At 41.0% G+C, this 14840-nt stretch overlaps 1 protein-coding gene across 1 annotated transcript in view; it reads right to left on the reverse strand.

Moving 5' to 3' along the window:
• Positions 1 to 14840, reverse strand: part of pth2ra (parathyroid hormone 2 receptor a) — a 69458-nt gene that overhangs the window by 16283 nt on the left and 38335 nt on the right. The window contains exons 8-9 of the mRNA XM_085434731.1: positions 10220 to 10280; positions 9160 to 9226 (exon numbers count right to left, since the gene is read on the reverse strand). Of these exons, the coding sequence (XP_085290857.1) occupies positions 9160 to 9226; positions 10220 to 10280 (128 nt within the window). The remainder of the gene's footprint in view (positions 1 to 9159; positions 9227 to 10219; positions 10281 to 14840) is intronic.

The raw sequence follows: 14840 nt of genomic DNA on the forward strand, positions 1-14840 counted from the left end.
GTTTTTGTTGTAACCAGAGAAAAAGCATAGTTGAAATTAGAGACCATTTTGTTATGCAGTCGTAGTGTTCAAAAGTAACCCAGTGTCGAACAAGCACAGATCTGTAAAATTTTGTAACTATAGTTTCCACTGACATAACCAGCAGGTACTATAATAATCAAATCTGTGTGCAGACAGACAATACTCAAAATCCCCAAAGTACCAAACATTGTTGGCTGAGCTGTTAGTAACAGACTTTTACCATTAATCACTTAACAATGTAGCAACATGGCCTCAACTCTGTAAACACACAATGGACATTTCATTAGGTACACCTGTGCAGCCAACTGCTAACACAAACATCCAATCACATGGAAGCTGGCAACAGTGATTCAAAAAAAAAAAACAATTACAACCAGTTTGCAGAAGAGCATCTCTGAACCTTGAAGCAGATGGTCTGCAGCAGCAGACCACACCAGGTGTCAGCTGAGAACAGGAAACTGAAGCTACAGTTCATGTGGATCACCCTAAGTGGACAACAGAAGATTGAACAAACACTTCCAGGTCTGATGAGTTTCTGTTCCTGCTGTGTCATTCAGAAGGCAGTGTCAGAACATGAAAGCGTAGATTTATCCTGCTCTGTATCAGCCATTCAGGCTGCAGGTGGCCTGAATATTCTGAGGAATGTTTCCAGCACTTTGCTGAATCTGTGCCACAAAGAATTAGGGAAAGAAAAGTTGGTCCAACAAATGTACACACATTAAGTCTTCATTCAGTAATTTTCTATAACCAGCAGTGAATTTGTCCTGATGAAACAACGCTGCCTCTGATTAGAGTCTGTAGGTGATTTTACCAGTGGGAGCCTGGTGTAAACTCACAGCACGCACAGACAGACACAACTCGGAAGATGTCTTTGAACAAACGTGCAGTTTTAAGTAGCTTGTTCATTAATTCAGAGGTTTTGCATAAGTGCCACTCACAGAAAAACACTGCATAAATTGTGATGTTAAAGCAAGTTTGATATTAAAAAGCCCTCAGTCCAGAGGAGTGATATTCCACGAAATTGATATTCAGTTTTCTATTGGAGAACTATAATCCTGTCATGAATCGCTGTGCGGCAGGCAGGAGTTGGACCCAAAATGCAGGACTCACAGAGGTGAACTCAAAACTCAGCTTTATTTGCTGGCAGGGAAAAAACATACAAACTAATCTAAACTGGGAACTTAGAAAACTCACAGAGAGACACAGGTAGATCCACACAGCATGAGGGACGACGCGACACTGACTCAGAGAAACACAGGGTTTAAATACACTGGGAAGTAACGAGGGGAATGAGACAGAGAAGGAGGGCACAGCTGGGAGAAATCAGGACTGACGAGACAAGCAAAGCAGGACGCATTCACATGAGACACGGACCATCAAAGTAAAACAGGAAGTATCACACAGAGACGCGAACTTGACACAGTGGAGACAGCAACTAAGAAATACAGAGACATAAACCATAAGGCAGAGGTCTAAGAACCAAAATACACAGGGAAATACTCAGCTGGGAACACAAGAGACTAGACTAGAGAGAGTAACAAAAGACCAACCATGAGAACATAATGCACAATGCAGAGTGACCGAAAACAAGAAACTCAAACATGCAAAGACACAATTACACAGAACAGAGGGGACACAGAGAGACATGAAGGGCAAGGGATCAAAACTAGAAGCCATAGAATAAATCACACACAAGTACAATAATACAAAAATCACAAAGAACTAAAAACGCTGGGTCAGGAGACCCAGGACCATGACAAATCCAAAAGTAATTCCAAGTATTTACTACTAAATATTGAATACAGGGTGCGTGTATTACCTCCACATGTAGTTTATGTGAAACATAGAGCACTACATCATTACCAGTGTGAGACGGGGAAAGTTGGAGCCTTTTTAATGATTTGTAGACCTTGGCCTTCTCAGTGCCTTTATAAAAATATCACAGCTCTGATTATCTATGCAGGTTTTTCTTTTTAGAAACACGGAGAGTTCATTAAAACCGTCCTGAGGTCATTTTCTCTTGGGGTTAATTGTGCTCAGATGTATCTGCCTGAGATTCTTATGCCCTGAGAAATTCATGCACACACACACCTACGTGCGCATGTGCGGCATAGTTTTATCTCCTGTGGAATCTATTATTTGTACATCAGCGGTATCATCGTTGTAAGAAGTTTCCTATTCGGTGATCTAAATTTGAGGGATGGTCAGCCCGTTCTCATCAGTGCATCGGTTAGAAAAACGACCCAACGTTGCTTTTTCTCTCTACAGCATTTTAAAGGACACGAGGAACCAGAGGATACCAAGAACACCTGTTCTTCATCCGAACAAACAGTCTGTACAGCAGTCAGTTTCACGCACGAGTATTTAAAGGAACAAACACAACCTGATTTCACTGGATTGTAGGATGAGCATGTAACAAATGTGGGGCTGTTCTCATCCAGTGATTTATTCATTTATCAGTGACCAAAATATTTCCCCCCTTTATTTTAATTTAGCATTTTAGCCCCTAGTAAGGTCTTTAGTGTACAGTGTAAACTAGCTCGCTGCACGCTGGCCTTACATGTAACCCCAGAAAACTTTCTCACTGCAGTGTTTTGAGCTTTTCATAGCCTTACATCACAATCATAACCCACCACATGTTAAAATAATGAAAAGGGGATTGTGTTACTTTGATGTCCAAATATAGAAACTATTTGTCACAGTCGTGGGTCTGTGGCCCAGTGTGTTGAGTAGTTTATTATTTATTTGTTGCATTATTGCTGTCTGTGTTTTGGTCCCCTTGCCCCTCGTGTTACTCTGTGCTCCCTCTGTTTCTGTGTCATCCCTGCCTGTGTGTTCCCTCTGTTCTAGGTTAGTCAGGTCTCTGCATCTGTGCCTTTGCATGTGTGTTGAGTTTCCTGTCTTATTGTGAAGGTCCGTGTCTTATGTCAGTGTATTCAGTTTGCATCCTCCCTGTCTCGTCATGTCGATTAGCTTCAGCCACGTCTCCCTCCTGTGTGCAGTTTCCTCATTTCCCTATGTGTATTTATAGTGTTTGTTCTCTTGTACTCGTCACTGGTCCGTCTGTGTTACCTCCCTGTGTTATTCTGTCTCACCCTAGCATTATCCTGAACATCATCCCGCGAGTCATGCTTTCAGGTTTCTTTAGTTAGTTCCTCCCAGTTTGGTTATTTCTCAGTTCCTGTCCTCACCACCTCTGTGTCACTCTGTATTTCAGAACTTATATTCAGAACTCTGCTGCTCGAGTCCTCACTAAGACCAAAAAAGTGGACCACATCAGTCCAGCTCTGAGGTCTTTACACTGGCTGCCTGTCCGTCAGAGGATAGACTTTAAAGTTCTGATGCTGGTCTATAAAGCTCTGAATGGTTTAGGACCAAAATACATCAGTGACCTCCTGACTCAGTATGAACCTTCCAGATCCCTCAGGTCATCTGGATCCGGTCTTTTATCAGTTCCCAGAGTCAGAACCAGACACGGAGAAGCTGCATTCAGCTTTTATGCTCCTTATATCTGGAACAAACTCCCAGAAAGCCTCAGATCAGCTGAAACACTCAGTTTATTTAAATCCAGGTTGAAGACTCACCTGTTCTCAGCTGCATTTGAATAAAGCACCAAATCCACACTTTTAAGCTTAAATTTCAAAACTTACATTTAACTACTGATTTTATCTGTTTTGATTTTATATACTGTTTTGTTTGTTTGTTAATTTGTTTGTTTGTTTGCTTGTTTTAATCAATTTTAAATCTTGTTTTTGTTTCTAATGTCTCTGTAAAGCACTTTGAATCACCTTGTTGTTGAATTGTGCTATACAAATAAACTTGCCTTGCCTATTTTCACCCCATGTCAATAAAGATCACTCTTCTCATCTAAGTCATTGCCTGCATCTTTGGGTCCTTCTCTTACTCCACACGGCTTGTCTTGTTAGCCGTGATACTATTACAGAAGTTCAGAATTACACAAAAGGGGATTGATGCAAGGAACACCTAAAACCTTAGTTAAGCTTTGTATTTAACCTCTCAGGAAACAGATGTAGCTGTCCATTTGTTTTGACTTCTTTTAAAATTGCTCAGTAGATGCACATTTACACAGGCTGGTTATGGGGTGCTGGCACAGATGCGCTCAGTCAGACGGAACAACTTTCACATTTGTTCACAAGAGCCAGCTCACTGTAATCCACTAGAAAACAAAGGAATCTGCTTTTGGAATGACCTACAGCATAGAGACAGTGTGGAATAACAAGTTTAAACTCCTTCACCTCTATCCATTACATCCAAACAGTACCCACTGTTAGGGTAATCACATGAGACACGCTATTCCTCTTACAGATAATTCTTTTGGGAGAGAGAGAAGAATAATTGCTATTTCTTACCAAGGAGGACAAAGACGACTCAACCTATTGACCAGAAGCACAGTGAGCCAGCTCTCAAGTCTTTTTTTAGCACCCTTGACTTTTCCTTTGAGATAACGGGAATACACCGAGGTCTTGTACTGCCTCCCTAATTAGATAATAAGCTTCCAGGATGGCCTTGAGGCCCTGAGGAAACACCAGGTAGGAGGCATAGGAGCAAAGATTTAAGATCCCACCCACAGAGTCAGAGAGGTTTGTGTATGACCTCTGGAGACCTGTCCATGAAGAAATGCTTCATGGCCGCACGGAAGAGAACGGAAAATCCTTTCCTATTTCCTTCAGTGGTGCATTTTTTATATTTTATAAATAAGACCAGAATTCTTTTTATGTGTCATGATGATTGATCAGTCATTGAGTGTGTGTGTGTGTGTGTGTGTGTGTGTGTGTGTCTCCCACATAATTCTTATAATTATGCCACAAGTAAATATTACAAAAGTGGCAACTTTCATGACTCAATCATAGTTTGAGACAGTTTATTAGCAACATCAAAAATTAAAATAAAACAAATTTTCTGTTTTGTTTTGGGGTTTTTTGTTTTGTTTGTTTGTTTTGCTTCCTCTCGTGGGTACGGCTGAGCTGAAGCAGTTCAGAGGAAAATAAATAAGTAAATCAAACTTCCTGCTGAGCGCTGCGTTGCAGCTACCAGGTGCACCTGTTTGAGGTTATTGCTGCCAGGCACCACTTACTAAATCCAAGGATTTACTTATTTTCCCCCCAGCACACGTTTTCTTTTACATGTTCAACAAAAACTGAAAATATTCTATTTACACGTTGCTAATTTAATTTAACATTCTGACCATTATTATCTTAACTGGCTCATTACGCCTAACCAGGCTTTTACCTGCTGTAACAATTTGCCATGCTGATAAATCATAATGACTCCAAATTATATAATGTGTCTCTGCTGGGATAATAACAATAACAATTGCTTAATAATTAGAATTAGATGGAAGATATTTTATTTATTATTCTATTTAAAATAAATAAATAAATAAATATTGGAATTACAAAAACGGCCCACATACTCTATTCTTCTTTGTTTCACAGAGAGCAGCCCACCAGCCCACGGATACTTCACCACCTCCAACCCATCGACTTACACCAGCCCTCAGGACCACCACTTGTAAGTATAATGAATCGATACTCAGCTGCTGTACAACTAATGCTGAGCTATTTTAAAAGCAAGTGAAAGATTTGTCACCAGCGAGCCCCCGCTGTGAGGATACCCCGACAGATTCAGACCACAATGGAGTGCTGTCAGCGCTTCATGATGGATTTCTAACTCAATCTGATTTAATTACAGTAAACCCTTGTTTTTCTTCTAGTTGAGGTTAATAAATACCTGGCAGCAATTTAAGGAAATATGGCACACACGAGCCAGGCATCGGTGCTTGGATGTCTCTCCTGGCTGCAGCCCATTAAGTGTAACCTGGCACGTATTTGTGAGAAAAATGTAGACTAAGCATCTGATCTCACTGGCAGTGTTTTAACTTTGTGCTGGCAGAGTCTGCTTTCTATACAGATCCTATGGCAATCACCACTGACAGCCTGACAAGTCGCTGAGCACAAAAACGCCCCGAGCACGCACAGAGTGAGGTCACAGGTGCCGACCGGGCAAAAAAAAGAGCTGTCTGTGGACACAGATAAGAAGAAGCTTCTTCCAGGTGCTCCCTCATTCATCAGAGGTTAGCTTCGCTCGTGGTTCTGCATACTCGATTCAGCAGATTCTTGCGCCGGATGACCTTCCTGTTGCAATCCCAGAGGAATTTATGTCTCCTCCTGGTCTCAAACCTTCAAGTGTTCAGCGATTGTGCAAACCACTGCATCACGGAGCCACACTGTCTGTGGACAAAGGTCCTCAACCTTATCCCACACAGTGACTCATTCTTCTCTGTGCCTCACTGAAACTCACTAGCTCTGCATGTAACTAAAATGATAAACAGACTGCCTGATATGGTGTTTTTTGTAGTCTGAGGACTCAAAGCTTTTTGCACTGCAGGCCACATTCACACACTCATTTATACAAATTTCACTCGATTATTTTTATAAGTTTCTGACCTATCACAAACAATCCTGTATTTGTGATGGGGGCAATTTGGGATTCAGGGTCTTTGACATGCAGAGTGGACCAGTCAGGGACTGAAAATGAGTGTTGGTTTTGGATATTAGCAGACAGTTTAGTTTGAATAATGCTCTGATCAGACGAAAACTAAAGAAGCCACCCTCACTATGCGTCACATTTTTTTGATCGGTAGTACCCGCTGTTACAGGTGCATCGCCTAAAGTAATTATTTAAAATGCACAAGTCACCCTTTGCTCATTTTTACACCTAGTTATTTGCTTTCTGTTCCAGTTTCGATGTGCCGATGAGCTTATTGTGTGACAACTTTAATCAAAGGAGAACGACAGGATTGCAACAACTCAGTGTGCAGCGTGATCTGGATAATTGCTGCTCTTCCTTTGTGTTATTTTGCCTCTTCGTGCTCCCCATTGTTTTGGTTAGCCTTGTGGTTTAGCTGCTTGACTTGTCATCTTTGTGCCTGCATCGTTAAGTCAACCGAGTTGTTTGTTTGTTTGTTTGTTTGGTGTACAATTCCCAGGAGGCTTTGGTATCTTTTCCTAATTCTTCCTTTAACTCTTTCATTCCTGCATCATAATTGATATGTAAGTTTTTCAGGCTTGTGCATATTTTTTTACCCCTGAATAAACCTAAATAGATCACCAAACATTTTAAGTGATATAATAAAAATTAAAGTTCATAAAAAATATTTAATATTTAATTCATGATCAGAAGGTTCAGTAAACATTTTCAAAAATGTGAATATTTTGGTAATTTTTTCATGGTTCAGGCATTAAAAGGTTAAAAGCAGGACGTGTCATGATCCTGGGCTCCAGCGTTTTCTGGGACTCTGTTTTCTGTTTGACAGTTTCCGTTTAACTTTGTTGCACTTTTCAGTTTAGTTATAACCTTTGCTTTGGTTAAGTTTGTATTCTGATTTTGTGTTCATCATTTTCTCTGTTATTCTCAGGTTTTTCCGGCTCTTCTATGTTCCCCACGTCTAGTATCTGTTTCCATCATATTTTCTGTTGTTAGGCAGTTTTGTCTTTGTTTACATCGTTCTGTCAATTTCATGTGTTTTAGTCTCAGTCGGGTTATTTTTGTGATAGTCTCTTCAGTTCAGTTTGCTTCCCTCGTGCTCGTTAACTGATTCGGTTCACCTGAGCCTTGTTGTCCTCAGCTGTGTCGCTTTCCCTGATTATCTCATGTCTATTTAAGTCCTCAGTTTCTCTCTGTTCTTTATCATGTCGTTGCCCCTCCCTCCTCAATTGTGCCCAGTTTGTTCTGTTATGAAATAAGTTCTAGTTTTTTGTTTCGGTCGCGTTTCTTGTTGTTTTCTATTTTGTTTCCCGGGCTGCAACAATAAAGCTGTTTAAGTTCTGTTTAGCCCGTCTGACAAGCCCTCTCTCTGCCTACCACACAAACAGCACACAACATTGCATGCACTTTACTACATCGCATTCATATGGTATAAAGGTAGTAAATGGCTTTTCCAGCCTGAGACCAATTTTCTGTGAACAACTGGTAAAAGAACAAATCCTTCTGAGTGAACTCTATTTAAATTCCATAGGTGGTGTTTGGCTTCCCGACACATGAGGGGAATAAGTGTGGAAATTGTAAGCAAAAACAAGTTAGCATTGTCCAAATGAAAGAGGATTGCTGTACACCTTCAGCCTGTTTTCCAGCTGTGGTTGGTGAGCGTGCCTGTGTGCTCCTTCAGATTTATTCCTTAGATTCAACATGTTTCAGATCCAACATATCTCCCATCAGCCACCACCGCTCCGTCTGTCCAATAACAAACACGCACCACTAAAAGTTAAGTGCAAGTGCGAAACCACAACATAAACAGTCAGAGTCACAAGTCAGAGCTGCATGATTGTTAAATATGAAGCACAGAGAAGGTGTTAGAGTGAAGGACACGCGGTGGATCCACCAATCAGAAGGTCACAGGTTGAGTTCTTCATGTGCCAGAACGGTGTGTTTGATATTATTCATGTGTGAATGGGTGAAACTGGCTCATGAAAGCACTTCAGTGGTCGAACTTAAAGTATTGCAATATCACTCTATTTACTGTTTTTCATACTCCGGCACACTGAAGCCTCGAGAGAGAATAAAACGCTGCTTGCAGTTTGTATTTTTAGATTGCTCCCTGCAAAACTTTCAATCAAATCTTTATTTATTTCTGATCTGTAAAGGATACTGAGTGCACACTGCTGCTGAACTGGTTACCAGCAAGATCTTAACGTGAATAGGGAATAGAGATTTTGAAAGATTTAGTTAATATTTATAATATTATTTCTCTTATGTTACAAAACTGCTAATTTTATTGGCTTTAATTGGAGAATTTCATCTTGTAGTAACAGCATCCAAAGCATAAAATCATAACTCGCGTTTAATAACTTTAAATAACCAAATATTAGAAATTCAGAGGTTATGAGAGAAAACTCTGCATTTCAGAAGACAGTCATATAGAATGAGCCACCGATGCTTCATCGTGCTCAGCAACAAGTTGTTTGTGTTCATGGAAGGAAACTTCAAACCTTTCAGGTTACAAGCAAGAAATTCAAAAGCCTGAAGTGAAATTATAGAGGACTGCCCCTTTTTACAAAAGTGTATCCTTGTGAATTTTCAAGCTGCATTTATAGGCAGCAACAAATGTAGCACTCTTACCCCAATCGCTGTCAAGATGGGAACCTGGTAGATCCATTTGATGTTCCCAGCGCTCAACTCCCAGCACCTGCAGGTGACACAGATGCAGAGGAAGGAAGAAGATTCTCAGTGAGAGAGGCAGAAGCAAAAGGTGATGGTGTCATTCAGAAAAGCAGACTGAGTAGAGAAGTGGAACTGTGTAGAGAAACTCTGAAATGCTCGAGACTGCAGTGATGGTGTGATGATCCTAGTGTTTCTATTATTTTTTTCCTGTGACAATAACTGAATATGAGCTTCTTTTGGAGGTTTTCACATCTTTAAGTTATATTTTCTGGATTTAAGATGGCACTGATTTATTTTCTGTGCCATCTTTGAGTTAATGTAGGAATGAATTTCAATTATTGTTTGTCTTTGTTTCATATAACAGTAGCCTGAGGTCCCTCAGTGCTATTGCATCTGTTCCTCTCTTTAAGTATTCGCATCCTCTATTGTTCCCTGTTTTCTTGTTTCGTGCGTCCTTCAGGTTAGTTTTGGTTTTACTTCCTGTCTCCGTCTTCCCCTGGCTCTTCTAACCTGTTCCGACCTGTCTCTTGTTGTCTAATCAGCCCTTTGTGTATAAATAGTCCTGTCTCCCTTTTTGTGCTTTGTCGAAGCATCAAGCACTCCAAATCAAGCATTCTTTGCATATCAAATCCTGTATTTCACTGATTCAAATGTCACCACAATTAAGCAGTGATTACAACGTCCCGCCTCTCTTCTTATTCATTTTGAAGTTTATTTTTTCCAAACTTTTTTGGCAGATGTTTTTATAACCCTGTGAGGTCTTAGTTATCAGTGGAGATGGCCCCAATGCTTACACAGTCTCTGTGGTATCACAATATGTCATTATAGTTTTTATATCATTTTCTTAAAGATGGTTATCCTTCTGACTGGCTATTATCTACATTTTGAACACAGAAGACAGTTTTTACACAGTTTTTACAAAACACAGGGTTAGGGTTAGGTTTTGGAGGGAGGGCTGGAGGACGTCTTACACCTCGCAGGGATAATCTCGTTAGAGTCTGAGTCCTCTCTCTCTTACCTTGCATCTGCCACTGTTGCCCTGACGATCGCCCACACTGCCACAAAAACAGCTGGAACACCTGAAATTAGACATAATGCAAAATGAGATGTTTTGCAGGTGATGTCATATGTGCTGTTTACCTGATTTATTTCCCAGACTGCACTTCACATTGTTTGTCGCTGTATCTCTGACACATCACAATACAGAAGGAGAACCAAGCTGAGGTGATCGTTACAATTTAAAAGCAGCCTGTTTGCTTTATTGACAAAAGTGTAAAACTGTTATTTTAAAATAATATTCAGTCACGACAGAGTGGATCCTGGTGAAAGGTGTTGTATTGGTGTTGTAAAAGGTCACATTACTCAAAGGTCACAAAGTAGGAGAAATAAAACCCGACACGGGCATGTTAGCTAATGCAGGCATCACACACAGAACATGACGTGAATGTAAACATCAGAGTAATCCCACATGCTGGTGACATACAGACACACTTAATTACACATTCATACTTCATGATATAACGCCCTCCGACCCAGCAGCTTTGATTCATGGCGAGTCTCAGAGCAGCACATTCAGCCTCTCCTGTCAGGCGTAATTCTTCTGTCTCTAAAGAGCTTTTGTGTGTTTTCTTATGTGTACACAAACACACATACAGGGACTTCCTAAAGAAACTTCCAACTGCACTGTTACTTTGTTCAAACTGTGTGGGTTGTTATTGATTTCCCTTCCACTCCACAGTTTCTAAACCATTTAAAAACACTTAAATGTACCAGTGTAAAAACAAGAGTAAATGCATTAACTATTCGACTAAGATTAGGTACCTTTGGGGAGTAATATGTTTAAACCTAAAGAGTGGTTTTGTAGATTAAGTTACACCACATTCTCATTCCCAGAGTGTTAAAGTCAGTTGTTTAGTCATAAATCCACAAGGACTCCTTTTGACTTCAGTGACTACAAGGTTTAAAGTTTCATCCTCCCGTGAATCTCTGGAGCACTTTAAGCTCAGCTGTTACTTCAAGATCGCTCCTTAAAATGCTTGCAGAGGGCAATTTTACCACGGCCTTCGACTTGGACAGAGTAAACATCAGCTTCTTTCAAACCTTCAGATGAAGTATCGTGGTGGTTATTGTGCAGCTGGTGCTGAGAACTGGGTCTCCATCTATGGCTTAGTAGTTTTAAACTAGAAGTATGCTTGTTGTTCATTTCAACATTCCCAGGGCAGTGCACCATTTATGTCAACTGGAGTCAAACCGTACCATGGCGAGGTGGCTGAGAGGGAATATTCAGTAACATAACCGGAACCATGGCCAAACTTCACAGTAGTGTTCTTGTGCATCTGAATGGGTGCTACTTCAAAATCACTCCCTTTAAGCATGTTTGCAAGTCTGCAGTTTCACTACTGTCCTCAAACTTGTTTCAGTCTTGTATGTTGACTGTCATAGTTGGAGCCTGAGCACTAAAAGTCCAAATGCTCTATTGCACAGGTGTCGAAGTCCAGGCCTCGAGGGCCAGTGTCCTGCAGGTTTTAGATGTGTCCTTGATCTAACACAGCTGATTTAAATGGCTAAATTACCTCCTCAACATGTCTTGAAGTTCTCCAGAGGCCTGGTAATGAACTGATCACTTGATTCAGGTGTGTTGACCCAGGGTGAGATCTAAAACCTGCAGGACACCGGCCCTCGAGGCCTGGAGTTCGACACCCCTGCTCTATTGTATCTGCTCTGTTTACTAATTCGTCAAATGAATTAGCTTTTTGGAGGCCTTAACATGCAACAGCTAAATCACAGAATTTAGCACACACATCAGGTCTGGTAAACATAATTTCCTTAGAGATTAATAAAGTATTCTGATTCCAATTCTGGAAGAAAAAAAATTACATGTTTATTGGTTTGGGGTTTTCAAAATGCCACCTTTGCAGGTTATAAATAAGTATTATGGACACACAGTTTGAGGTACATGAATGAAATTTGGTACATATGTGTAACATGCAAAGACGGACAACAAAGTCTATGGCCTCCCTGACCCAACAGGAAGTCTGCCATATTGAACTGAAAATGGCTTTTTCAAACTCCACGTAGAGATTTTATCGAATAAAACTCATATTCAGTCAGTTTAAACTACAGACTTGGGCAATATTAAACTGCTGAACTTGCATTACACGCACATTGTCTAATCTCGACCCAACTTTTCAGGTATGATAAGGATTTACCCCTGAACATATTTTAATTGTAATACTTAATAGCTGTCATAGTGCCAGGAACAGGACATGCAATGATTTCTGCTCCCAGGTTGACCAAATCCATCTCAAAAGTGGTCAGAATCAACATCAGGTAGTGATGATGCTTCAGTGTGAAACTGTAAGCAAAAAAATAGTGCGCTTGATATACGAGTCTCAAATTTGGCAGCCTTACGTAATACCTCAAGATGTAGAGAAAAATCTCTTGGAGCCATGTCCCAAAGCCAGCAGGAAGTCAGCCATACTGAATTTAAGAATTTATTGATGTGTACTTTAACAAACCCCACCAAAACATTTCGTCAGATCAACATGAACAATGGTGATCTGACAAAGTGCAAACTGAATTCCTTGGTGATATTAAACTGCGAAGATTTTGAGTTTTCATGAAAGGTCATGGTGGCATGACAAAGTTCAATTATTCATCACAGGACGCACCTTGTCCAGTCTGTCCCTAACTTCACGTGCTGGATAGACACGCCTACGTGCTAATATTAGGTCACACAGTAGGTAATAATCATCATTTAATCTACCGTGGCTCAGGGAGTTGGGAATCGCATCTGTCACCGGAAGGTCGCCGGTTCAATCCCCAGGCTCTCTGTCCTGGTCGTTGTGTCCTTGAGCAAGACACTTTACCCTACTTGCCTACTGGTGTTGGCCAGAGGGCCCAATGGCAGCCTTGCTTCTGTCAGCCTGCCCCAGGGCAGCTGTGGCTACAACCGTAGCTTGCCTCCACCAGTGTGTGAATGTGAGAGTGAATGAATAGTGGCATTGTAAAGCGCTTTGGGTGCCTTGAAAAGCGCTATATAAATCCAATCCATTATTATTATTACGTGAAATTTAAATTGTTTGTTCCACACCTGATCTACATTAGTGTGATATACGGTTAGACAACTGACAAACAGTGGGCACAGAAGGTGTTCAGTAAGTAAGTGACGCAGCACCCAATTAGCTTCCTAAACTGAAAACAGCCACATGTCCGTGTGAGTCTAGTCAACCGCAGCATGCCCGAGATGTAGCTCAGCTCGACCTCAGCACGGGTCGGCTGAAGCTGGCCTGGACGTGTGGCAGGGTGCGAGGGCCCTCTCGTCGCTTTTTGCAGCTTTAATTGGTCATTAAATCTGAGTCTCCATGTATGTCTGATTCTGAATTTTTAGCAAGTTTCAATTAAAGAGTCCAGTTTCCAACCCAGAAAGCAATGAACTGGGTCAGAAATGCAATCAGCAGCATACGTGTCCTGTTTATTCCCACATTCAGAGTTTTCCACTGCGAATTAATCCAAACGCTATCCCCGATGCCTGAGAAAGCACATGTGGGGTAAAAGATTTCAACTCTGGTTTCTGCCATCAACCCACAGTGCTGTCATTCTGCACGCACAAAACGGGGATTTCATTTTTTCTGATGGTTTGCAACTTTTTGCACTTTCACACAGTGAAAAAGGTGTTGAATGATTGCTGTGCTGACACACTAGCAGAGATCCAGTGAACATCGCAGGGGCACCTGTGCAATTTGACAAAATGGGACTTCCAGTGAGCCACTAAAAACAGCCAGACTGGAAGCCATTTGAACATGACCTTAAAGGACCCCTCTGATTCATTAGATAAGCATCAGGGTTCCCAACCCTACCCATAATTCTGGTGCCTAAGCTAACCAGAGTGAATGCTGATGTAAAAAGCCAATGTTGCTTTTCTTCTCAAAACCTTGAGCCACTGCATCAAGGCGCCAACGTCAAATGTGTGACAGAATTGCACTTTTTGATGCTGTGGCGATGATAATATTTTAAATTGCTCCACCAGAGACCATAACTATCTGAGAAGCACAGATACTAGCAAATATTACTCTGAGGCAGGAAAGGAAACAACCCACACTGTCACTGTGTGAGAAGCTAAGACGACGATGTGAGATCCACTTTTGCAAAAAGAGAAATTAAATGTGACAGAACCATTTTTTCTTCCTCTGACATCATTAACAGCAGCATTTATAATGCACGTATTCTATTGCCACTGCCACTTAACTCATTAAGCAACTCCTCAAATCTGTCACACGCTCTAAATTGTATTTGGATGCATGTGGAATTACTGATGGTGTCTCCTGTTCATGCGGCTTCACAAACAGACGTGATAAGATTGTGACTGTCGTTGGCCGAGATCAGCTCCTCATACCTCTTCCCTCTATCATCACTATAAACCCCTTCTCTAAATGCAACAGCTTCAATATTGTTAGCATAATTAATCACTGGAACTTTAATCAGGTGATAAGTGGTCCCCGTCCTTCAGTATGTATATTCTGCAGACCAGACATTTGAAATGAATTCTGTATCTTATCTGCAGCTCCAAAGACAAAATGAAGAAAGAGAGAGAGAGGTTGGCAGAGCTTAAAGGGAGTGTGGGAGCAGAGAAAAGAGCA

The sequence above is a fragment of the Copadichromis virginalis genome, linkage group LG16 (assembly GCF_057382275.1).
Source record: "Copadichromis virginalis isolate Kocher_CV1m ecotype Utaka linkage group LG16, C_Virginalis_male_GT1.1, whole genome shotgun sequence".
In the NCBI taxonomy this organism is placed as follows: domain Eukaryota; kingdom Metazoa; phylum Chordata; class Actinopteri; order Cichliformes; family Cichlidae; genus Copadichromis; species Copadichromis virginalis.